General features: G+C 49.2%; 1 protein-coding gene across 4 annotated transcripts in view; it reads right to left on the reverse strand.

The window, feature by feature from the left end:
• Window positions 1-12,194: 12,194 nt before the first annotated feature.
• pde2a (phosphodiesterase 2A) overlaps window positions 12,195-27,254 on the reverse strand; it is a 303,048-nt gene continuing 287,988 nt past the window's right edge. For all 4 annotated transcript variants that reach the window (XM_073044332.1, XM_073044333.1, XM_073044334.1 and 1 more), the window contains 4 exons: window positions 24,310-24,419; window positions 23,057-23,095; window positions 21,376-21,482; window positions 12,195-12,557 (listed from right to left, as the gene is read on the reverse strand). In XM_073044332.1, coding sequence (XP_072900433.1) covers window positions 12,374-12,557; window positions 21,376-21,482; window positions 23,057-23,095; window positions 24,310-24,419 — 440 coding nt within the window. In that variant the 3' untranslated portion in view covers window positions 12,195-12,373. The remainder of the gene's footprint in view (window positions 12,558-21,375; window positions 21,483-23,056; window positions 23,096-24,309; window positions 24,420-27,254) is intronic.

Below are 27,254 nucleotides of genomic sequence, written 5' to 3' on the forward strand. Positions count from 1 at the left end.
GGAGGACAGAGACAACAGACATGGCTCAGAAACCGGAGGAGGACAGAGACATCAGACATGGCTCAGAGGCAGGAGGAGGACAGACACATCAGACATGGCTCAGAAACCAGAGGAGGACAGAGACATCAGACATGGCTCAGAAACTGGAGGAGGACAGAGACATCAGACACGGCTCAGAGGCCGGAGGAGGACAGACAAATCAGACGTGGCTCAGAAACCAGAGGAACACAGACACATCAGACATGGCTTAGAGGCCGGAGGAGGACAGACACATCAGACATGGCTCAGAAACCGGAGGAGGACAGAGACATCAGACATGGCTCAGAAATTGGAGGAGGACAGAGATATCAGACATGGCTCAAAAACCGGAGGAGGACAGACACACCAGACATGGCTCAGAAACCGGAGGAGGACAGACACATCAGACATGGCTCAGAGGCCGGAGGAGGACAGAGACATCAGACATGGCTCAGAAACCGGATGAGGATAGAGACATCAGACGTGGCTCAGAAACTGGAGGAGGACAGAGACATCAGACATGGCTCAGAGGCCGGAGGAGGACAGACACATCAGACTTGTCTCAGAAACCGGAGGAACACAGACACATCAGACATGGCTCAGAAACCGGAGGAAGACAGACACATCAGACATGGGTCAGAAACCGGAGGAGGACAGAGATATCAGACATGGCTCATAAACCGGAGGAGGACAGGCACATCAGACATGGGTCAGAAACCGGAGGAGGACAGAGACAACAGACATGGCTCAGAAACCGGAGGAGGACAGAGACATCAGACATGGCTCAGAAACCGGAGGAGGACAGACACATCAGACATGGCTCAGAGGCCAGAGGAGGACAGAAACATCAGTCATGGTTCAGAAACCGGAGGAGGACAGAGACATCAGACATGGGTCAGATACCGGAGGAGGACAGAGACATCAGACATGGCTCAGAAACCGGAGGAGGACAGACACATCAGACATGGCTCAGAAGCCGGAGGAGGACAGAGACATCAGACATGGCTCAGAAACCGGAGGAGGACAGGCACATCAGACATGGCTCGGTAACCGGAGGACAGACACATCAGACATGCCCCAGAAACCAGAGGAACACAGAGACATCAGACATGGCTCAGAAACAGTAGGAGCACAGAGACATCAGACATGGCGCAGAGGCCGGAGGAGGACAGAGACATCAGACATGGCTCAGAAACTAGAGGAGGACAGACACATCAGACATGGCTCAGAGGCCGGAGGAGGACAGAGACATAAGACATGGCTCACAAACCGGAGGAGGACAGACACATTAGACATGGCTCAGAAACCGGAGGAACACAGACACATCAGACATGGCTCAGACGCCGGAGGAGGACAGAGACATCAGACATAGCTCAGAAACCAGAGGAGGACAGACACATCAGACATGGCTCAGAAGCCGGAGGAGGACAGACACATCAGACATGGCTCAGAAACCGGAGGAGGAAAGAGACATCAGACATGGCTCAGAAACCGGAGGAGGACAGAGACATCAGACATGGCTCAGAAACCGGAGGAGGACAGACACATCAGACATGGCTCAGAAACCGGAGGAGGACAGACACATCAGACATGGCTCAGAGGCGGGAGGAAATCAGACACATCAGACATGGCTCAGAAACCGGAGGAGGACTGAGTCATCAGACATGGCTCAGAAACCGGAGGAGGACAGACACATCAGACATGGCTCATAAACCAGAGGAGGACAGAGACATCAAACATGGCTCAGAAACCGGAGGAGGACAGAGACATCAGACATGGCTCAGAAACCGGAGGAGGACAGACACATCAGACATGGCTCATAAACTGGACGTGCACAGACACATCAGACATGGGTCAGAAACCGGAGGAGGACAGACACATCAGACAAGGGTCAGAAACCAGAGGAGGACAGAGACATCAGACATGGCTCAGAAACCGGAGGAGGACAGACACATCAGACATGGCTCAGAAACCGGAGGAGGACAGACACATCAGACATGGCTCAGAGGCGGGAGGAGGACAGACACATCAGACATGGCTCAGAGGCGGGAGGAGGACAGAGACATCAGACATGGCTCAGAAACCGGAGGAGGCAGAGACATCAGACATGGGTCAGAAACCGGAGGAGGACAGACACATCAGACATGGCTCAGAGGCCAGAGGAGGACAGAGACATCAGACATGGCTCAGAAAACGGAGGAGGACAGACTCATCAGACATGGCTCAGAAACCAGAGGAGGACAGACACATCGGACATGGCTCAGAAACCGGAGGAGCACAGATACATCAGACATGGGTCAGAAACCGGAGGAGGACAGACACATCAGACATGGCTCAGAAACCGGAGGAGGACAGACACATCAGACATGGCTCAGAGGCCGGAGGAGGACAGACACATCAGACATAGCTCAGAAACCGGAGGAGTACAGGCACATCAGACATGGCTCGGTAACCGGAGGAGGACAGACACATCAGACATGGCCCAGAAACCAGAGGAACACAGAGACATCAGACATGGCTCAGAAACAGTAGGAGCACAGAGACATCAGACATGGCTCAGAGGCCGGAGGAGGACAGAGACATCAGACATGGATCAGAAAGCAGAGGAGGACAGACACATCTGACATGGCTCAGAGGCCGGAGGAGGACAGAGACATCAGACATGGCTCACAAACCGGAGGAGGACAGACACATCAGACATGGCTCAGAAACCGGAGGACACAGACACATCAGACATGGCACTGACACCGGAGGAGGACAGAGACATCAGACATGGCTCAGAAACCGGATGAGGATAGAGACATCAGACGTGGCTCAGAAACTGGAGGAGGACAGAGACATCAGACAAGGCTCAGAGGCCAGAGGAGGACAGACACATCAGACTTGTCTCAGAAACCGGAGGAACACAGACACATCAGACATGGGTCAGAAACCGGAGGAGGACAGAGATATCAGACATGGCTCATAAAACGGAGGAGGACAGACACATCAGACATGGGTCAGAAACCGGAGGAGGACAGAGACAACAGACATGGCTCAGAAACCGGAGGAGGACAGAGACATCAGACATGGCTCAGAGGCAGGAGGAGGACAGACACATCAGACATGGCTCAGAAACCAGAGGAGGACAGAGACATCAGACATGGCTCAGAAACTGGAGGAGGACAGAGACATCAGACACGGCTCAGAGGCCGGAGGAGGACAGACAAATCAGACGTGGCTCAGAAACCAGAGGAACACAGACACATCAGACATGGCTTAGAGGCCGGAGGAGGACAGACACATCAGACATGGCTCAGAAACCGGAGGAGGACAGAGACATCAGACATGGCTCAGAAATTGGAGGAGGACAGAGATATCAGACATGGCTCAAAAACCGGAGGAGGACAGACACACCAGACATGGCTCAGAAACCGGAGGAGGACAGACACATCAGACATGGCTCAGAGGCCGGAGGAGGACAGAGACATCAGACATGGCTCAGAAACCGGATGAGGATAGAGACATCAGACGTGGCTCAGAAACTGGAGGAGGACAGAGACATCAGACATGGCTCAGAGGCCGGAGGAGGACAGACACATCAGACTTGTCTCAGAAACCGGAGGAACACAGACACATCAGACATGGCTCAGAAACCGGAGGAAGACAGACACATCAGACATGGGTCAGAAACCGGAGGAGGACAGAGATATCAGACATGGCTCATAAACCGGAGGAGGACAGACACATCAGACATGGGTCAGAAACCGGAGGAGGACAGAGACAACAGACATGGCTCAGAAACCGGAGGAGGACAGAGACATCAGACATGGCTCAGAAACCGGAGGAGGACAGACACATCAGACATGGCTCAGAGGCCAGAGGAGGACAGAAACATCAGTCATGGTTCAGAAACCGGAGGAGGACAGAGACATCAGACATGGGTCAGATACCGGAGGAGGACAGAGACATCAGACATGGCTCAGAAACCGGAGGAGGACAGACACATCAGACATGGCTCAGAAGCCGGAGGAGGACAGAGACATCAGACATGGCTCAGAAACCGGAGGAGGACAGGCACATCAGACATGGCTCGGTAACCGGAGGACAGACACATCAGACATGCCCCAGAAACCAGAGGAACACAGAGACATCAGACATGGCTCAGAAACAGTAGGAGCACAGAGACATCAGACATGGCGCAGAGGCCGGAGGAGGACAGAGACATCAGACATGGCTCAGAAACTAGAGGAGGACAGACACATCAGACATGGCTCAGAGGCCGGAGGAGGACAGAGACATAAGACATGGCTCACAAACCGGAGGAGGACAGACACATTAGACATGGCTCAGAAACCGGAGGAACACAGACACATCAGACATGGCTCAGACGCCGGAGGAGGACAGAGACATCAGACATAGCTCAGAAACCAGAGGAGGACAGACACATCAGACATGGCTCAGAAGCCGGAGGAGGACAGACACATCAGACATGGCTCAGAAACCGGAGGAGGACAGAGACATCAGACATGGCTCAGAAACCGGAGGAGGACAGAGACATCAGACATGGCTCAGAAACCGGAGGAGGACAGACACATCAGACATGGCTCAGAAACCGGAGGAGGACAGACACATCAGACATGGCTCAGAGGCGGGAGGAAATCAGACACATCAGACATGGCTCAGAAACCGGAGGAGGACTGAGTCATCAGACATGGCTCAGAAACCGGAGGAGGACAGACACATCAGACATGGCTCATAAACCAGAGGAGGACAGAGACATCAAACATGGCTCAGAAACCGGAGGAGGACAGAGACATCAGACATGGCTCAGAAACCGGAGGAGGACAGACACATCAGACATGGCTCATAAACTGGACGTGCACAGACACATCAGACATGGGTCAGAAACCGGAGGAGGACAGACACATCAGACAAGGGTCAGAAACCAGAGGAGGACAGAGACATCAGACATGGCTCAGAAACCGGAGGAGGACAGACACATCAGACATGGCTCAGAAACCGGAGGAGGACAGACACATCAGACATGGCTCAGAGGCGGGAGGAGGACAGACACATCAGACATGGCTCAGAGGCGGGAGGAGGACAGAGACATCAGACATGGGTCAGAAACCGGAGGAGGCAGAGACATCAGACATGGGTCAGAAACCGGAGGAGGACAGACACATCAGACATGGCTCAGAGGCCAGAGGAGGACAGAGACATCAGACATGGCTCAGAAAACGGAGGAGGACAGACTCATCAGACATGGCTCAGAAACCAGAGGAGGACAGACACATCGGACATGGCTCAGAAACCGGAGGAGCACAGATACATCAGACATGGGTCAGAAACCGGAGGAGGACAGACACATCAGACATGGCTCAGAAACCGGAGGAGGACAGACACATCAGACATGGCTCAGAGGCCGGAGGAGGACAGACACATCAGACATAGCTCAGAAACCGGAGGAGTACAGGCACATCAGACATGGCTCGGTAACCGGAGGAGGACAGACACATCAGACATGGCCCAGAAACCAGAGGAACACAGAGACATCAGACATGGCTCAGAAACAGTAGGAGCACAGAGACATCAGACATGGCTCAGAGGCCGGAGGAGGACAGAGACATCAGACATGGATCAGAAAGCAGAGGAGGACAGACACATCTGACATGGCTCAGAGGCCGGAGGAGGACAGAGACATCAGACATGGCTCACAAACCGGAGGAGGACAGAGACATCAGACATGGCTCGGAAAGCAAAGGAGGACAGAGACATCAGACATGGCTCAGAAACCAGAGGAGGACAGACACATCAGACATGGCTCAGAGGCCAGAGGAGGACAGACACATCAGACATGGGTCAGAAACCGGAGGAGGACAGAGACATCAGACATGGCTCAGAAACCGGAGGAGGACAGAGACATCAGACATGGCTCAGAAACCGGAGGAGGACAGAGACATCAGACATGGCTCAGAAACCGGAGGAGGACAGACACATCAGACATGGCTCAGAAACCGGAGGAGCACAGATACATCAGACATGGGTCAGAAACCGGAGGAGAACAGAGACATCAGACATGGCTCAGAAACCAGAGGAGGACAGACACATCAGACATGGCTCAGAAACCGGAGGAGCACAGATACATCAGACATGGGTCAGAAACCGGAGGAGGACAGAGACATCAGACATGGCTCAGAAACCAGAGGAGGACAGACACATCAGACATGGCTCAGATGCCGGAGGAGGACAGACACATCAGGCATGGGTCAGAAACAGGAGGAGGACAGAGACATCAGACATGGCTCAGAAACCGGAGGAGGACAGACACATCAGACATGGCTCAGAAACCGGAGGAGGACAGACACATCAGACATGGCCCAGAAACCAGAGAAACACAGTGACATCAGACATGGCTCAGAAACCGTAGGAGCACAGAGACATCAGACATGGCTCAGAGGCCGGAGGAGGACAGAGACATCAGACATGGCTCAGAAACCAGAGGAGGACAGACACATCGGACATGGCTCAGAGGCCGGAGGAGGACAGAGACATCAGACATGGCTCAGAAACCGGAGGAACACAGACACATCAGACATGGCTCAGACGCCGGAGGAGGACAGAGACATCAGAAATGGCTCAGAAACCAGAGGAGGACAGACACATCAGACATGGCTCAGAAGCCGGAGGAGGACAGACACATCAGACATGGCTCAGAAACCGGAGGAGGACAGAGACATCAGACATGGGTCAGATACCGGAGGAGGACAGAGACATCAGACATGGCTCAGAAACCGGAGGAGGACAGACACATCAGACATGGCTCAGAAGCCGGAGGAGGACAGAGACATCAGACATGGCTCAGAAACCGGAGGAGGACAGGCACATCAGACATGGCTCGGTAACCGGAGGACAGACACATCAGACATGCCCCAGAAACCAGAGGAACACAGAGACATCAGACATGGCTCAGAAACAGTAGGAGCACAGAGACATCAGACATGGCGCAGAGGCCGGAGGAGGACAGAGACATCAGACATGGCTCAGAAACTAGAGGAGGACAGACACATCAGACATGGCTCAGAGGCCGGAGGAGGACAGAGACATAAGACATGGCTCACAAACTGGAGGAGGACAGACAGATTAGACATGGCTCAGAAACCGGAGGAACACAGACACATCAGACATGGCTCAGACGCCGGAGGAGGACAGAGACTTCAGACATAGCTCAGAAATCAGAGGAGGACAGACACATCAGACATGGCTCAGAAGCCGGAGGAGGACAGACACATCAGACATGGCTCAGAAACCGGAGGAGGACAGAGACATCAGACATGGCTCAGAAACCGGAGGAGGACAGAGACAACAGACATGGCTCAGAAACCGGAGGAAATCAGACACATCAGACATGGCTCAGAAACCGGAGGAGGACTGAGTCATCAGACATGGCTCAGAAACCGGAGGAGGACAGACACATCAGACATGGCTCATAAACCAGAGGAGGACAGAGACATCAAACATGGCTCAGAAACCGGAGGAGGACAGAGACATCAGACATGGCTCAGAAACCGGAGGAGGACAGACACATCAGACATGGCTCATAAACTGGAGGTGCACAGACACATCAGACATGGGTCAGAAACCGGAGGAGGACAGACACATCAGACAAGGGTCAGAAACCAGAGGAGGACAGAGACATCAGACATGGCTCAGAAACCGGAGGAGGACAGACACATCAGACATGGCTCAGAAACCGGAGGAGGACAGACACATCAGACATGGCTCAGAGGCGGGAGGAGGACAGACACATCAGACATGGCTCAGAGGCGGGAGGAGGACAGAGACATCAGACATGGGTCAGAAACCGGAGGAGGCAGAGACATCAGACATGGGTCAGAAACCGGAGGAGGACAGACACATCAGACATGGCTCAGAGGCCAGAGGAGGACAGAGACATCAGACATGGCTCAGAAATCGGAGGAGGACAGACTCATCAGACATGGCTCAGAAACCGGAGGAGGACAGACACATCAGACATGGCTCAGAAACCGGAGGAGCACAGATACATCAGACATGGGTCAGAAACCGGAGGAGGACAGACACATCAGACATGGCTCAGAAACCGGAGGAGGACAGACACATCAGACATGGCTCAGAGGCCGGAGGAGGACAGACACATCAGACATGGCTCAGAAACCGGAGGAGTACAGGCACATCAGACATGGCTCGGTAACCGGAGGAGGACAGACACATCAGACATGGCCCAGAAACCAGAGGAACACAGAGACATCAGACATGGCTCAGAAACAGTAGGAGCACAGAGACATCAGACATGGCTCAGAGGCCGGAGGAGGACAGAGACATCAGACATGGCTCAGAAAGCAGAGGAGGACAGACACATCTGACATGGCTCAGAGGCCGGAGGAGGACAGAGACATCAGACATGGCTCACAAACCGGAGGAGGACAGAGACATCAGACATGGCTCGGAAAGCAAAGGAGGACAGAGACATCAGACATGGCTCAGAAACCAGAGGAGGACAGACACATCAGACATGGCTCAGAGGCCAGAGGAGGACAGACACATCAGACATGGGTCAGAAACCGGAGGAGGACAGAGACATCAGACATGGCTCAGAAACCGGAGGAGGACAGAGACATCAGACATGGCTCAGAAACCGGAGGAGGACAGAGACATCAGACATGGCTCAGAAACCGGAGGAGGACAGACACATCAGACATGGCTCAGAAACCGGAGGAGCACAGATACATCAGACATGGGTCAGAAACCGGAGGAGAACAGAGACATCAGACATGGCTCAGAAACCAGAGGAGGACAGACACATCAGACATGGCTCAGAAACCGGAGGAGCACAGATACATCAGACATGGGTCAGAAACCGGAGGAGGACAGAGACATCAGACATGGCTCAGAAACCAGAGGAGGACAGACACATCAGACATGGCTCAGATGCCGGAGGAGGACAGACACATCAGGCATGGGTCAGAAACAGGAGGAGGACAGAGACATCAGACATGGCTCAGAAACCGGAGGAGCACAGACACATCAGACATGGCTCAGAAACCGGAGGAGGACAGACACATCAGACATGGCCCAGAAACCAGAGAAACACAGTGACATCAGACATGGCTCAGAAACCGTAGGAGCACAGAGACATCAGACATGGCTCAGAGGCCGGAGGAGGACAGAGACATCAGACATGGCTCAGAAACCAGAGGAGGACAGACACATCGGACATGGCTCAGAGGCCGGAGGAGGACAGAGACATCAGACATGGCTCAGAAACCGGAGGAGGACAGACACATCAGACATGGCTCAGAAACCGGAGGAGGACAGACACTTCAGACATGGCTCAGAGACAGTAGGAGCACAGAGACATCAGACATGGCTCAGAGGCCGGAGGAGAACAGAGACATCAGACATGGCTCAGAAAGCAGAGGAGAACAGACACATCTGACATGGCTCAGAGGCCGGAGGAGGACAGATACATCAGACATGGCTCACAAACCGGAGGAGGACAGACACATCAGACATGGCTCAGACGCCGGAGGAGGACAGAGACATCAGACATGGCTCAGAAACCAGAGGAGGACAGACACATCAGACATGGCTCAGATGCCGGAGGAGGACAGACACATCAGACATGGGTCAGATGCCGGAGGAGGACAGACACATCAGACATGGCTCAGAAACCAGAGGAGGACAGACACATCAGACATGGCTCAGAAACCAGAGGAGGACAGACACATCAGACATGGCTCAGATGCCGGAGGAGGACAGACACATCAGACATGGGTCAGAAACAGGAGGAGGACAGAGACATCAGACATGGCTCAGAAACCGGAGGAGGACAGACACATCAGACATGGCTCAGAAACCGGAGGAGGACAGACACATCAGACATGGCCCAGAAACCAGAGAAACACAGTGACATCAGACATGGCTCAGAAACCGTAGGAGCACAGAGACATCAGACATGGCTCAGAGGCCGGAGGAGGACAGAGACATCAGACATGGCTCAGAAACCAGAGGAGGACAGACACCTCAGACATGGCTCAGAGGCCGGAGGAGGACAGAGACATCAGACATGGCTCAGAAACCGGAGGAGGACAGACACATCAGACATGGCTCAGAAACCGGAGGAGGACAGACACATCAGACATGGCCCAGAAACCAGAGAAACACAGTGACATCAGACATGGCTCAGAAACCGTAGGAGCACAGAGACATCAGACATGGCTCAGAAACCGGAGGAGGACAGAGACATCAGACATGGCTCAGAAACCGGAGGAACCTTGTAAAGTACTAGAATAGTCATAGTGCCTTACAGCAAGGAAACAGGCCCTTTGGCCCAACCTGTCCTTGCCGACTGTGTTGGCCACCTCTCGCGTTTCGACCACAGCACTCGAAGCCTCTTCTATCCATGCACTTACCTAGGTATGACCATACAACATAGGAGCAGAATTAGGCCATTCAGCCCATCGAGTCTGCTCCACCATTCCAGCATGTCCAATTTATTATCCCTCTCGACCCCATTCTCCTGCCTTCCCCACATAACCTTTGATGCCCTGACTAATCAAGAGCCTATCAACCTCCACTTTAAGCAGGTGGCATATCGGTAAGCGTAACATTTTACAACACTAGTTGTAATATTGGGGTTCAGTTCCCGCCACTGTCTGTAAGGAGTTTCCTGCGATTGTGTGAGCTGCCTCCAGGTGATCTGGTCTTCTCCCACATTCCAAAGGTGCATGGGTTAGGGTTAGTGAGTTGTGGGCATGTTACTTAAGCCCAGTCGCATGGTAACACTTGCGAAGTGTCCCCAACACATCCTCCATGCAATGAGGCATTTCACTGTATGTGGCAAATATATCTTACCTTTAGATGTGCCCACCTCCATGGCCATTTATTTAATAATAATAGGCATCCGTTAGTCTCGTGAGACCATGGATTTCCAGGGCGCAGGCCTGGTCAGGGTTGTATGGGAGACCGGCAGTTGCCCAAGCTGCAAGCCTTCCCCTCTCCACGCCACCGATGTTGTCCAAGGGAAGGGCACTAGGACCCAAGCAGCTTGGCACCGGTGATGGTGACGTCGCAGAGCAATGTGTTGTTAAGTGCCTTGCTCAAGGACACAAACACGCTGCCTCAGCTGAGGCTCGAACCAGTGACCTTCAGATCACTAGACCGATGACTTATCCACTAGGCCTCGTGTCCACACAGCCATTTATTGATTGTTTATTTAAAGACACAGCACGGAACAGCCCACTGAACCACACCACCCAGCCACCCTATCCCAATCACATGACAATTTACAATGACCAATCAACCTACTAATTGATCCGTCTTTGGATTGTGGGAGAATCCGGCACTTTTTCCAAATACGCCCCACCCTTTGCAAGAAGAAACTGTCACATTTGGGTCATTCAAGAAACTTAGGTAGGCACATGGATGACAGAAAAATGGAGGTTCTGTGGGAGGGAAGGGTTAGGTTGATCCTGGAGTAGGTTAAAAGCTTAGCACAACAGCATGGGCCAAAGGACCCTTGTACTGTTCTATGAACTCTTAGCCTCAACCAAATTTACATCTTCTTAACCAAACTTAAACGTAATTTGCTAATGAATTCTGTTCATTAACGCCCTGCGTTGCCCAGGATCGACCCTCAGTTGCCATTTTATTAGGTACAGGAGAGGAACCCAGTGTGATCTTCTGCTGCTGTAGCCCGTCCACTTCAAGGTTCGATGTGTTGTGTGTTCAGAGATGCCCCTCCGCACATCACTGTTGTAACACGTGATTATCTGAGTTACTGTCAGCTAGAACCAGTCTGGCCATTCTCCTCTGATCTCTCACATTATCAAGGCGCCTTCGATCTACAGAATAGCCGTCGAGCCGGTGCGAGTCACGTTCCGAAAGAAAGCAGACGCCAGGGATCCCAGGCGGTGTCAGTAACCCGTCTGTCCCATCTCGAAACACAGACCAAGAAGTCTAACACATGCACAAGTCTGAACGACAACTGAACCTCTTGACCATGCCTGCATGCTTTTATGCATTGAGTTACTGCCAAGTGATTGGCTGATCAGACATTTGCATTAATGAGCAGGTATACAGGTGTACCTAATAAAGCGGACACTGAACCGATGTTGTGAACCGTGTTGAAAAGAATTCCAGCAAACGGAACATGAGAGAATGCAGTGACAATTATTAATCAGGTTCCTATATATTAAAAAAAATCACATTGTAGGGTGCCAATGATTTTTGATTTCAGATGCTTCCAATGACACGTTTTTGTAATTTTTATGTTCTGTTTGTTTAAACTGCAATAAAAATTATAATTATTGGTTGGGGTTGGTTTCTGCGATCACTGGGAGGGTGTGTCTTCAGAGTTCAATTGGGACTCTCCGAGCTCAGTGAGAAAGTCCAAGTCGCTGCTGCTAGGAAGCCCTGTGAAGCTGAATTTGGAGGACACCTTCACCCACTGGTCTCGATTGGCTTTTACCTGCTGGTACAGAGGTTCTGCCAGAGGGAAGATGTCCATCAGGAGCCTGGAGAGAGAAGAGAAAGTCACAGAGATGCACAGAGTAGAAACAGGCCCCTCATCCCATCAGATCACCCCTGACCTTTTGGCCCACTATGTCTGCCCGCATTAAGACCACATCCAAAATTCCGGAGGAACTCAACGCATCAGGCCGCATCTACGGAGAGGAATAAACAGTTGATGTTTTGGGCTGAGGCCCTTCATCAGGCCTGGAAAGGAAGGGCGAGGAAACCAGAGTAAGAAGTTTGGGGGGAGGGGAAGGAGGACAAGCTAGAAAGTGATGGGTGAAGCCAGGCGGGTGGGAGAGGTGGATGAAGTAAGAAGCTTGGAGGTGATAGGTGGAAAAGGTAAAGGGCTGGGGAAGAAGGAATCTGATAGGAGAGGAGAGAGGACCACGGGAGAAAGGGAAGGGGAAAGGGGCACGAGGAGGAGGTGATAGGCAGGTGAGACGAGTTAAGGTGGGGGAGGCCAGAGTGGGGTACTGAAGAAGAGGGAAGGGGAAGAGGGAAAGAAATTACCGGAAGTTGGAGAAATCGATGTTCATGCCATCGGATTAGAGTCTACCCAGACGGAATATGAGGCGCTGCCCCTCCAACCGGTGTGAGCTCAGCATGGCCGTAGGGAAGGCCATGAACCAATATGTCGGAATGGGAACAGGGAGTGGAATTAAAATGGGTGGCCAAGGGAAATTCTGCATTTTGCAGGTGGAGCAAAGGTGCTTTTGTGTACTGCTCTGGACTTCCCAGAGCAATCTCTTCCATATCTTATTACTTAAGTGTCTGTCTGACTCTTGAACATTTGTTTATATCTGCTTCCTCATCATTTGGCTTTTCTTTTCTGCTGCATCAATGTACAAATCTATGGAACGATCTGTATGGATGGTCCATTGCTGTCCGGTAAGATGGTGGCATGTTTGCACACAGCAGCCAACCAAAGGTATTTGGTTAAATGTGTGTGTTTTTTAAACAATCACAAAGCAATTCTACTCCGAGTCCTGCAGGGCTTCCCCATCAGTGAGCTGCTGGTTGAGGGGTCAAAGGGGCCGGGAGGGGTGTCGGAGGAGGAGCTGGCCGGGAGGTCAGAGGAGTTGGGGTTTGTGTTTGAAGGAGCTGATCCGGCTGCAGACCGTGCTGCTGCCCACTACTCGGGAGATTCGGAGTCAGTGCACAAAGGCGGCACGCAGAACAACCGTGGGAGATTGTCTCTGACAGTCCACTGGCAATCGCAAGACTCTGTTGGGCAGTGATAAAGTAAGCTTCCACAGGCCTGTCACGTTTGTCTGCTGGGAGCTGTGTAGCCTCGGCTGCAGCGAGGACCAGGCCTCAAGCCGTAGGCTGACCTGCTGCTGCTGCAGACCGGGTGAGGAGACAGCGGAGGCGTCCATGCTCGGCTGGGAGCTGGCCCGTCCCACCGGTGCTGCCCTCCTGTGGTCAAGTGATGGAATGGCAGGCTGCTGGATTGTGTGCGACTGCACATTACCGGGAGACTGTACCATCAACTGTGGGACATGTTGCTCAGGGTCTCGGGCTATATATATGCTTTTTGTGTGAATATGCTTCTTTGCTCGCTATTTTGAATATGCTGTTTTCTATGTTTCACATCTTGGCTGCAGAGGAACGCCGTTTCATTCGCTGTATTTATGTGTGGTTGAATGATAATTAAATTTGATTTGATTTGATTTTGACAGAAAAACTTTTCACTGTATACGGACATAAGTACTAGGAGCAGGGATTGGCCATCTGGCCTGTCAAGTGTGTCTGCCATTCAATACGGGATCATGGCTGATCTGGCCATTGCTGAGCTCGTCCTTCCCTTTCTCCCATGGTTCACTTTCCTCTCCAATCAAATTCCCTCCTCTTCAGCCATTTACCTTTACCAACTATCACCTCCAAGCTTCTCACTTCATCCCTCCTCTCACCTATCAGCAGCCAGCTTGTGCTCCTCCCTGTCCTTTCATCTTCATATTCTGGTTTCTGTCCCCTTCCTTTCCAGTCCTGGTGAAGGGTCTCGGCCGGAGAAGTGGACTGTTCATTCCCCTCCATAAAATGCTGTTTCTCCTTATCCATTCTTCTTTCTCCATTCTGGTTTCCCTCTCACCCCTTCCCTTCTCCTCACCTGCCCAACACCATCCTCTTGGTGCCCCTCCTCCTTCCCTTTCTCCCATGGTCCACTCGGTTCTCCTATTAGATTCCTTTTTCTTCAACCCTATCCCTCTTCCACCTATCACTTCCCAGCTTCTTACTTCATCTCCCTCCCAGCTTCCCCCTCACTTACTCTTGCCTATCACCTGGCAGCTTGTGCTCCTCCCCTTCCCCCACCTTCTTACTCCGGCATCTTCCCACTCCCTATTTATTCACCTCCATAGACGCTGCCTGGCCTGCTGAGTCCCTCCAGCATTTGTGTGTTGCTCTGGATTTCCAGCACCTGCAGAATCTCTTGTGTTTATAGTTCCCAGCCTCTCTACTGAGTGGCTGGCCCTTGTATGCAAGTAGGCCATTCACCATCTTTACCAGCCTATCCACTTGTGCAGCCATATTCAGGGAGCTATGGTCTTTCACTCCAAGATCCCTCTGCGCCATTGCCTGGATTCTACTGGAGAGGAGGAGGATGAGAGGCAGCTAGAGAGTAGGAGGTGTACAAGATGATAATTGGCATAGGTAGATCGGTTAGGCAGAGAATTTTTCGCAGCGCAGTAATATTTAGTACAAGGGGACATAATGTTAAGGAGATCAGAGGAAAGTATGGGGAGGATGTCAAAGATAGGTTTCATACACAGCGAGTGGTGAGTGTGAAGAACATGCATCCATGGATGGTGGCAGAAGGAGATACATTAGGGACATTTAACAGACTCTTAGATAGGCACATGGATGATAGAAAAATGGAGGCTCATGTGGGAGGGAAGGGTTAGATTGATGTTAGAGTTGGTTAAAAGGTTGACACAGCATTGTGGGTTGTAGGGCCTGCCCTGTTCAGTAATTTCAGTCTTCTACGTGTTACGTTTTATATCTGGTTCTCAGTCACTGGCCATTAAGTGGAATGAGTGAGTTCTGGTCCCTGAGGGTCCCATCTCTCTTCTCTTTCTGGAGACATTTAAAGTAGCCAACATGTCCGTTTTAAAGTCATAGAGTGCTACAGCACAGAAACAGGCCCTTTAGCCCATCGAGTCCATAATGAATTATTATTCTGCCTATCCCATCATCCTATACCCAGACCATAACCCTCCTATCCATGTACCTATCCAAACTTTTCTTAAACATTGAAATCAAACCTGTATCCACCACTTCTGCTGGCAGCTCGTTCTACACTCTCACCACCCTCTGTGAAGAAGTTGCCCCTCGGGTTCTTATTAAATATTTCACCTTTCCCCCTTAACCTATGACCTCTAGTACTAGTCTCACCCAACATCAATGGAAAAAGCCTGCTTGCATTTACCCTAACTATACCCCTCATAATTTTGTATACTTCTATCAAATCTCCCCTCATTCTCCTATGCTCTAGAATTAAAATCCTAACCTATCCAACCTTTCCCTTTAACTTAGCAATATGGCAACATTCTTGTAAATTTTCTCTGTATTCTTTCAATGTTATTGTTAGCTTTAACACAAAATACTCTGCAGGTGCTGGGGTCAAAGCAACACACACAACACGCTGGAGGAACTCAGCAAGGAACGAACAGTCTTGACGAAGGGTCTCAGCCTGAAACGTTGACTGTTCGTTTCCACGGATGTTGCCCGACCTGCTGAGTTCCTCCAGCATGTTGTGCATGTTATTGTTATCTTTCCTGTAGGTAGGTGACCAGAATTGCACAAAATAATCAACAATATCTTAGACCATAAGATATAGCAGCAGAATTAAGCCATTTGGCCCATAGAGTCTGCTCCACCATATCACCTGGGCTGATCCAATTTTCCTCTCATCCCCAATCTCCTGCCTTCTCCCCATATCCCTTCATGCCCTGACCAATCAAGAATCTATCAACCTCTGCCTTAAATATACATAAAGACTTCTCCTCCACAGCTGCCTGTAGCAAAGAGTTCCATAGATTCACCACTCTCTGGCTAAAGAAATTCCTCTTCATCTTCATTCTAAAAGGACGGCCCTCTATTTTAAGGCTGTGACTCTATCAAGGCCTTTCACCATTCCATAGGTTTCAATGAGGTCACATCTCATTCTTCTGAATTCTAGTGTATACAGGCCCAGAGTAATCCAACATTCTTCATATGACAAGCCATTCAATCTTGGAAACATTTTCATGAACTTCTTTTGAAACCACTCCAGTTTCAGCACATCCTTTCAAAGGACCCAAAACTGCTCAGAATACTCCAAGAGAGGCCTCACCAGTGCTTTATAAAGTCTCAACATTACATCCTTGCTTTTATATTCTAGTCCTCTTGAAATGAATGCTAACATTGCATTTGCCTTCCTCATCATTGACTCAACCTGCAAATTAACCTTTAGGGAATCCTGCACAAGGACTCCCAAATCCCTTTGCACTTTAGATTTTTGTATTTTCTCTCCATTAAGCAGTCTCATGTGTAGCACCTTGTCAAAGGACTTCTGAAAATCCAAGTGCACAACGTCAACCGATTCTCCTTTGTCTATCCTGCTTGTTATTTCTTCAAAGAATTCCAACAGATTTGTCAGGCAAGATTTTCCCTTGAGAAAACCATGCTGACTATGTCCTATTTTATCAGTGCCTCCAAGTACCCTGAGACCTCATCCTTAATAATTGACTCCAACATCTTCCCAACCACCGAGGTCAGACTAACTGGCCTATAGTTTCTTTTCTTCTGCCTCTCTCCCTCCTTGAAGGGTGGAGTGATATTTGCAATTTTCCAGTTTTGTGGAACCATTCCAGAATCTAGTGATTCTTGAAAGATCATTACTAATGCCTCCACAATCTCTTCATCCACCTTTTTCAGAACTCTGAGGTGTACACCATCTGGTCCAGGTGACTTATCTACCTTCAGATCCCCAAGAACCTTCTCCCTAGTAATGGTAACTTCACAAACTTCATGACCAGTGACCCCTGGAACTTCCACCATACTGCTCGTGTCTTCCCCAGTGAAGACTGATGCAAAATACTTATTCAGTTCAACAGCCATTTCCTTGTCCTCCATTACTTCCTGTCCAGCATCATTTTCCAGTGATCCAATATCTACTCTCACCCCTCATTTAAACTTTATGTATCTGAAGAAACTTTTGGTATCCTCTTTAATATTATTGGCTAGCTTACTTTTGTATTCAATCTTTACCTTCCTAATGACTTTTTAGTTGCCTTCTTTTGGTTGTTAAAAGCTTCCCAATCCCCTAACTTCCCACTCATTTTTGCTCTATTGTGTGCCCTCTCTTTGGCTTTTATGTTGGCTTTGACTTCTCTTGTTAGCCACGGTTGTGCCATCTTGCCTTTAGAAGACTTCTTACTCTTTAGGACGTATATATATCCTGTGCCTTTGAATTGCTTCCAGAAATTCCAGCCATTGCTGTTCTGCCATCATCCCTGCCAGTGTTCTTTTCCAATCAATTCTGGCCAACTCCTCTCTCATACCTCTGTAATTCCCTTTACTCCACTGTAAAGCTGATGCATCTGACTATCTAACTTTAGCCTCTTCTCAAATTTCAGGGTGAATTCAATCATATTATGATCACTTTCTCCTAAGAGTTCTTTTACCTTAAGCTCTCTAATCAATTGTGGATCATTGCACAGCACCCAGTCCAGAGTAATAGATCCCCTAGTGGGCTCTCTTTCACGAGGTGCTCTAAAAAGCCACCTCATAGGCACTCTGGAAATTCCCCCTCCTGGAATCCAGTACCAATCTGATTTTCCCAATCTACCTGCATATTGAAGTCACCCATGACAATTGTAACATTGCCCTTTCAGCAAGCATTTTCTATATCCCGTTGTAATTTGTAGGCCAAATCCTTACTACTGTTTGGGGGTCTGAATACCACTCCTTTGCAGTTCCTTAGCTCTATCCACAACGATTCAACACCCTCTGACCCTATGTCACCTCTTTCCAATGATTTGATTTTGTTTTTTACCAGCAGAGCAACGCCGTCCCTCTGCCTCCTGCCGGTCCTTTCGATACAATATGCATCCTTGGACATTAAGCTCCCAGCTATAATCTCCTTTCAGCCATGATTCAGTGATACCTACAACATCACACCTGCCAATCTGTAACTGTGCTACAAGTTCATCTACCTTATTCCATATACTGCGCATTCAAACACAACGCCTCCAATCCTGTATTCACCCTTTTCGATTCTGTCTGACATTTACATTGGAACTCATCCTGTTGACTGCAGAGTTGCCCTGTCAACAGCCTCTCTTTGTAAACAAGCGACTTCATCTTCAGCACTATTATCCACCTTTCCTATGATTCTTCCTGCATTGAAATATGTGCAGCTCAGGACACGAGTCACACCGTGCTCAACCTTTGTCTGAGGTCTTACCAACATTTCCTCCACAATCTTTCCACTAACTGTTCTGGCACTCTGGTTCCCATCCCCCTGCAACTCTTGTTTAAACTCCACTGTGCAGCATTAACAAACCTTCCCATTTGGATATTAGTCAGGTGCAGACTCAATGATCCAAAAATTTTATGCCCTCCCTCCTACACCAACTCTTTAGCCACGTATTAAATGTACGATCTTCCTATTTCTGGCCTCACTAGCACGTGGCATGGGCAGCAATCCTGGGATCAGAGCCCTGGAACCCTGCCCTTTAACTTCCACCTATCTCTCTGAACTCCTTTTGTAGAACCTCGTCAGGCGTCCTACCCGTGTCATTGGTACCCACGTGGGCCATGACTTCTGGGTGTTCATCCTCGATCCGAGATATCCTGGACCCTGGCACCCGGGAAGCCCACAGAACCTCCTGTCAATTCGCCTAACTAACAAATACCCTGTCACCACAGCATGCCTCCTCTCCCACCTTCCCTCCTGAGTCACAGAGGCTGACTCAGTGTCAGAGACCCAACCACTGTGACTTTCCACTGTTAGTTCATTCCCCTCCAACAGTATCCAAAGTGATAAACCTGCTGTGGAGGGATTTGGCCCCGGGGTACTCTGCACTGGCTCCTTAACTGCTTTCCCCTTGCTGACTGTCACCCCATTTCCTGTGTCCTGCACTTTAGGTGTAACTACCTCTCTATATGTCCTATCTTTCACCCCCTCAGCCTACCGACTGATCCAGTTCCAGCTCCAGCTCCCCAATGTGGATTGTTAGAAGCTGCAGCCGGATGCACCTCTCACGGTTTGTAGTTGTCAGAGACACTGGAGGTCTCCCTGCTCTCCCACATCCCACAAGGGGAGCATTCCACTGCCCTGCCTGTCACCTTGCTGAGTAACAAAGAGAATGAAAAACATGAACTTTTCTTTTCCTTTGCTTTCTCTGACTGACCTCTTGCTAATCAATCCCAAATGCCATTTGGTTGCTGGTCAAAGCTCCTTTCCGTTGTAGGGACCCACTGCTGCCCTTTCTCCCCGGACTGAAGTCCCCTCCTCGCAAATCTTCTGATGTCCTGATTGGCCACTGGACAAAGTTCTTATACGTTCAAAATAACATCCGAACTCCTCAAGGTTCAAAGTACATTTATTATCAATGCATGTGTACTTTATACAGCCTTAGAACCATAGAAAACCTACAGCACAAAACAGGCCGTTCAGCCCACAAAGCTGTGCCAAACATGTCCTTACCTTAGAAATTACCTAGGCTTACCCATAGCCCTCTATTTTTCTGAGCTCCATGTACCTATCCAGGAGTCTCTTAAAAGCCCCTATTGTATCCGGCTCCACCACCGTCACTGGCAGCCCATTCCACACACTCACCACTCTCTGCGTAAAAAACTTACCCCTGACATCCCCTCTGTACTCAGTGCTCTGCTTAATGAAGGCCAACATGCCAAAAGCTTTCTTTATGACTCTATTTACTTGTGTCACCACTTTCAAGGAATTATGGATCTGTATTCCGAGATGGCAAGGTGGAGATACATCTCTACCAAAGTGCTCCTTCCCTCTGCTTGCCAGGTCCCCCTTGGGCAAGGTGTAACACCCACTTAGCCCCTTATTCATGGTCACATGAAGCCATGGGCGCAGGTGGTGGATGGTCGTATGAGCAGCTGTTGCATATCACAAGTTCTGGTTATATGACCACTGAAGGGTATTGATAACGGCTGGGATCACCTACCTTGTAAACACACTGCCCAGAAGAAGGCAATGGAAAATGGGTTCTGTAGAAAAATTTGCCAAGAACAATCATGGTCATGGAAAGAACATGATTGCCAACATCATACAATAGGGGATTTTTAAAATATATATATAAATGCAATCGTGAACAATAGCCAGATCAGAAATGCTGATCAAGTCAACTAGTTCCCAAAGAGAACTCTGATAGGCCAGTCAGATGGTTCACTGCTGCTCAGCGATAGAACACAAAAAAATCATATGTACAATTAAGAAACATTAAAAAAATAGTAGAAATACTGGAGTCATGATGAAGTCTGCTGGAGGGAGACATTTATACACATGCTGTCCTCCGTAATTCAGAGAGACTGAAGGATGACAACTGAACAGTCCCAGATCCTCCTGTTCTACCACAACCCTCCGTGTCCTTCCGCTTGCTGTGTAACTCCTGCCCTGGTTTGTTCTCCCATATTGCTACATCTCTCACTTGTCTGCATTCAATTCCATCTGCTATTCTTACAGCTGGTCCAGACACTTGCCCTCGGTACCACCATTGATGGCGAGGGTGATCACAGTCCAGTTGCCGTTGACTTTTGCTGGTTAATGGTAACCTGGTTATGAGAGTGAATTCTTGTACTTACTTGTAAGTTGGCATGCAAATATGTTCCATGAAATTGATCTGGAGATCAGGAACATAGGCCTTCTCTCGGTCCATCATCTCTAACGGACGGTTCCCCATTGCCTTCTCCTGCAAACGGGTCATGAAAGGAAAGAGGTCAGATATCTGTAGAGGCAGCCAGGGTCTTGGCCTGACTACTCTTGTCACTATTGGACCGCAAGAGGAATCACTGACCAAGAAGTCAGACGTTCCCCCCAGTCGAACTGCACAGTCGCAGGCACCGTGGTAGAGCAGCAGTTAGCGCAATGCAATTGCAGCTCCGGGCAGAGTTTGGAGTTCATTCTGACGCTGTCTCTAAGAAGTTTTTAACGTCCTTCCCGTGTGTACATATGTTTCCTCCGGGTGCTCCGGTTTCCTCACAGTCCAAAGGTGTAACGGTTAGTGGATTAATTAGTCATTGTAAATTGTCCTTTGACTAGGCTGCGTTAAATTGGTGAGTTGCTGGGTGGTGTGGCTTGTTGGGCCAGAAGGGTCTGTTACGCACTGCGCCTCTAAATAAAATAAAATATATCCGCCAGGGAAACACTTTATAGCACCAGCACTGAGGGCTTGATTCTCGCTGCTGTCTGTGAGGAGTTTATACATTCAGCTCATGATCACGTGGGTTTCCACTGAGCGTTCTGGTTTCCTCCCACAGTCCAAAGACATATGGGTTAGGGTTAGTCAGTCGTGGACACTGGCAATGTGGCGACACTTGTGGGCTGCCTCCAGCCTATCCTTGCATTGTGTTGATGCAAACAAGGCATTTCATGAGACCCAAGAGATTCTGCTGATGCTGGAAATCCAGAACAACACACACAAAATGCTGGAGGCACTCGGCAGGTCAGGCAGCGTCTATGGAGAGGAATAAACAGTCAAAGTTTCGGACCAAGACCCTCCATCAGGGATTTAATAAGACTCTGAACATCAACTTTTTCACCCAGTGGGTGGTGAGTCTACGGAAGTGGTTGAGGCAGGTACAATAACAACATTGAAAAGACTCTTGGACAGGTACTTGCTGTAGGTAGGAAAGTTTTTGAGGGATATGGGCTAAATGCAAGCAAGCATTTGGTTTCCTCTACCAAATGGCAGTGTGTTAGCTTAGCTTAACGTCCAATGATATTATAGCAACAGTTGTAAAGATAAGGTTCAAAACCCGTTACTGTCTGTAAGGAGTTTGTATGTTCTCCCTGAGACCACTTGGATTTGTACTGGGAGCTTCGATTTCCTCCCACATTCCAAAGACACATGGGTTAGGGTTAGTGAATTGTACGTATTCTATGTTGGCACCTGGAGTGTGGCAAGACTTGTGGGCTATCCCCAGCAGGTTCCTCAGGCGGAACCACTCTACCAGCAGGTCAAAGTGAATTGAGACCAGTGAATCCCCCAAACTCACTTTCACAGAACTTCCCAGCAGCAGGTGCTGATGAAGGGTCTCATCCTGAAGAACTCTTTATTCCTGTCCATAGACACTGCCTGACCTGCAGAGTTCATCCAGCATTTTGTGTGTGCTCCACTGTACGTTTCAATGTTTTGATGTACACGTGACAAGGTTAACAGCCACCTACTTTCCCGTCAGAGAGCACAGAAGAGTCCCAACAGAAATAAACCTTAAAACGCATGAATGTGAGAAGAGAAACAAACATTTTCTAGTGTTAACTCACCAAATCTCCTTGTGAAAAGAATTCCTTATAAATCAACTCCTAGAGAAAGGAAAAGAAGAGGAATGTTCGAATGAGTAGACCTTCTGAGGAGCAAGCATCAATTAGAGCGAATCAAAAATTAGCTAGCAAAGCACAAAAGGAATGGAGGCAAAGCATGAAGCATCTTGGGTATTGCATTATTTGAATAGGGGCCATCTGATTCGTTAACCCTTATCTACAAATTTGAATGGAATGTCTTATCTCTGGTATAAGAAGAGCAGAGCACATTGGCTCGCTATCTTTCTCTCTTTGCTTTCTCCTGCTGTCTCTGCAAGACTCTCTCTACTCTGTTTCCAATTCTTCTGTTCTCCTAGCTCTTAATAAAACCATTGTGAAACAAGATTTTTGTCTCATTCTTGACTTTCAAAAGAACCTCGGATCAAAAACATCCGAATTCAACACCCATGAACAGGCAGATGGGATTAGGCAGTGTCCAGTTCTAGTCACCGCATTTCTGGAAAGTTGGGAAGATCCTGGAGAGCATGTGGGAGAGACTTAGCGGAATAGTTCGGGAAGCAAAGGTATGCAGCTTAACGTGTGGAACTTGGAGAAGTGAGGATTGTTCCCTCATTGGAACAGATGGGATGTGGAAGATGAGAATTATTTCAGAGAGGAGAGAGGGTATTTCTATTAGCTTCCCCAAGAACTTGAAGACAACAGTTAAGCCTCTCAGCCTCCTCTGCTCCACGGAATAAAGCCTCAGCCTATTGTATAGTACTTCTTTGTTGGCGCGTGGCCAAGTGGTTAAGGCATTCGTCTAGTGATCCGAAGGTCGCTAGTTCGAGCCTTGGCTGAGGCTGCATGTGTGTCCTTCAGCAAGGCACTTAACCACACATTGCTCTGCGATGACACCGGTGCCAAGCTGTATGGGTCCTAGTGTCTTTCCCTTGGACAACATCGGTGGCGTGGAGAAGGGAGACTTGCAGCTTGGGCAACTGCCGGTCTCCCATAAAAAAAACCTTGCCCAGGCTTGCGCCCTGGAAACTTTCCAAGGTGTAAATCTATGGCCTATCGAGACTAACGGAGGCCCACTACCACCAGTATTTCTTTATTTTTCTGCAAATGCTTGCAAGAAAATGAACCTCAAGGTATATGGTAACACAAACGTACTTTGATAATACACTTTGACTTTGGTTTTTGAATCTGAATCGGGATCAGACTGTGAACCTGAACCGAGTCCGTTAGTGGTACAGATGTTACGGCCTGACACTCACCGCGGTTTTGATGGTGGTTTTCCATCCTTTGGTCTGGTCATTGAGGTCACAGGTTGTCATCATCAGATTCAAGAGGAGAGTGTGATGGTTCTCGTTCTCTTTGTTGTAAGCTGGCGTGAAACACAAGAGGTTTGTCAGAAAGATCCCAGTTCGAGCCAGGAGAGGGTGGATGGGACCACCATGTGCTGTTGAAAGTATCCTGACAGGTACAACGAAACACTTACTGGCAGCAGTATCACAGGTATAGCATCAGGTAAGCAACATTCATACGGAAAAGAAAAAGAAATTAAACATAAATTACTTATTGTATTTCTAGATAGCCGCAAACTGGCCCCTTTCAGCCCACTCGGCAACCCACTGATTTAACCCCAGCCTAATCACAGGACAATTTACAATGACCAATTAACCTTCCAACCAGTAAGCCCACAGAGTGTGGGAGAAAGCCCATGCATTCCACAAGGAAAGCATACAGACTCCTTACGGAAGAGGTTGGAATTTAACTTCAGACTCCAACAGCCCGAGATGTAATAGTGTCATGTTTAGCCATTGCTCTAATGTATTGCCCTGTTGCATCATGGTCTGGTATGGCGATTTGAATGCACAGGAAGCTATAAGGACTGGTGGACTCCACCAGTACATCACGGGCACTTAACTCCCCACCACCAGTCTGCAAATGCTTGCAAGAAAATGAATCTCAAGGTATATGGTAACACAAACGTACTTTGATAACACACTTTCACTTTGGTTTTTGAATCTGAATCGGGATCAGAATGTGATCTTGATGATCCAAGATGGCGGCGCGACGCAGCTTGCAGCGGCCACTCTGGGACTGATTATCTGTTATTTGTGAAGTGGGGTGCCGTGCGCAATCATAATCGATTGAAAACGGACGTGGAAGCACGGAGAAACATGGGGAAATTCCAGGAAGACCTTCTTTGTTGCTGCTGCTGCTGTGAGGTCCGGGACTCTGCTGGGAAGAACAGGCCCCCAGTCCTTGGGGTCGCATTGCCGATGGCCGTTGGCGGGGCTGTCTTAATACGCTCGGCAGAGGATGGTGCTCGGAGAAGCTGTGCCGGAGGGGATGGTCGTCGGCTCGGAGGTTCAACGGACTCGGACCCACCACCACCTACAGGAGCTTCTGCCCCAAGAAGGCAATGTCCATCATCAATGGTCCCCACCATCTGGGCCACACCACTTTCTCACAGCTCCCATTGGACAGGAGGTACAGAAGCCTGAAGTTCCACACCACCAGGTTCAGGAACAGCTCCTTCCCTTCAACCATTTGGTTCTCGAACTGACCGGTACAACCCCAATCACTATAGTTTAGCATCATGATCACTAGATTGATCACTTTGCTCCAGAATGAACTTACCTTTGTTTTTCAGATTCAGATTCAGTTTATTGTCATTTAGAAACCACAAATGCAACACAGTTTAAAAAATGATACAACGTTCCCCCAGAATGATATCACAAAAGCATATGACAAAACAGACTACACCAGAAAATCCACGTAACGTTTGGCAATCCCCAATCCAGAGTCCGGAGAGGCTGCTGCGTATTAATATCGCGCTACCGTCTTAGCGCGTTCCCCGGAAAGGAGTTCCAAATCCACCAGACAAAACAAGACCAAAAACTAATGCTACAAGACCTGCACAAAACCACATAGTTACAACATATAGTTACAACAGTGCAAACAATAGCATAATTGATAAAAAAACAGACTATGGGCACAGTAAAAATAGTCCAAGATGTTAAAGGACTGTAAGTTCAAAAGAAATCACCACAGTTTCCACAAGTGCCCAGGGTCCCGACAGACTCGCCATCCCACGCCGGCGGCAGAAGGGAATACCCCCACTATGGACTTCCACGGCGCCGCCCGACTCAGCCTCGCAGACGCAGCACACACCGAAAGCGACCTGAGTCCGTCGAAAGGACTCTGAGTCTGTCGAACCTCTGAGCTGACGACCATCCCCTCCGGCACAGCTTCTCCGAGCACCATCCTCTGCCGAGCGTATTAAGACGGCCCCGCCAACGGCCATCGGCAACGTGACCCCGAGGACTGGGGGCCTGTTCTTCCCAGCAGAGTCCCGGACCTCACAGCAGCAGCAGCAACGAAGAAGGTCTTCCTGGAGATTTCCCAATGTTTCTCCGTGCTCCCACGTCCGTTTTCAATCGATTATGATTGCACACAGCACCCCACTTCACAAATAACAGATAATCAGTCCCAGAGTGGCCGCTGCAAGCTGCGTCGCGCCGCCATCTTGGATCATCAATTTTAATTTTAATTGTGCTTTCGCCTTTAAAAATTATTCAAGTTATTTTTTAATGTGAATGCTGATTATCTGATGCTCCATGCCAGTGATGCTGCTGTAACATTTTCATTACACCTGTGCGGACGGCTAGAGGACCATAAGACATGGGAGCAGAAGCCAAGGAAAAGGTGTATAAGGCAGCAAATGTGAGTGGGAAGTTGGATGATTGGGATGCTTCTAAAATCCAACAAAAACCAACTAAACAAGCTATAAGGAAAAGATGAAATATGAGGGCATATTAGTCAATAATATAAACAGGATACCAAAAGTATTTTTCAGTTATTTAAAGAGTAAAAGGGAAGTGAGAGTTGATATTGGACCACCGGAAAATGATGCTGGTGATGTAGTAATGGGGGACAAAGTAATGACAGATGAACTTAATGAGTACTTTGCATCTGACTTCACTGTGGAAGACACTCGCAGTGTGCCAGAGATCCATGAGTGTCAGGGAGCAGGAGTGAGTGCCATTGTTATTACAAAGGAAAAAGTGCTTGGCAAACTCAAAGGTCTTGAGGTGGATAAGTCACCTGGACCAGACGGACTACATCCCAGAGTCCTGAGAGAGGTTGCTGAAAAGATAACGGATGCATTGGTCATGATCTATCAAGAATTACTTGATTCTGGCATGGTCCC

Source organism: Hemitrygon akajei, chromosome 4 (genome assembly GCF_048418815.1).
Source record: "Hemitrygon akajei chromosome 4, sHemAka1.3, whole genome shotgun sequence".
Taxonomy (NCBI): domain Eukaryota; kingdom Metazoa; phylum Chordata; class Chondrichthyes; order Myliobatiformes; family Dasyatidae; genus Hemitrygon; species Hemitrygon akajei.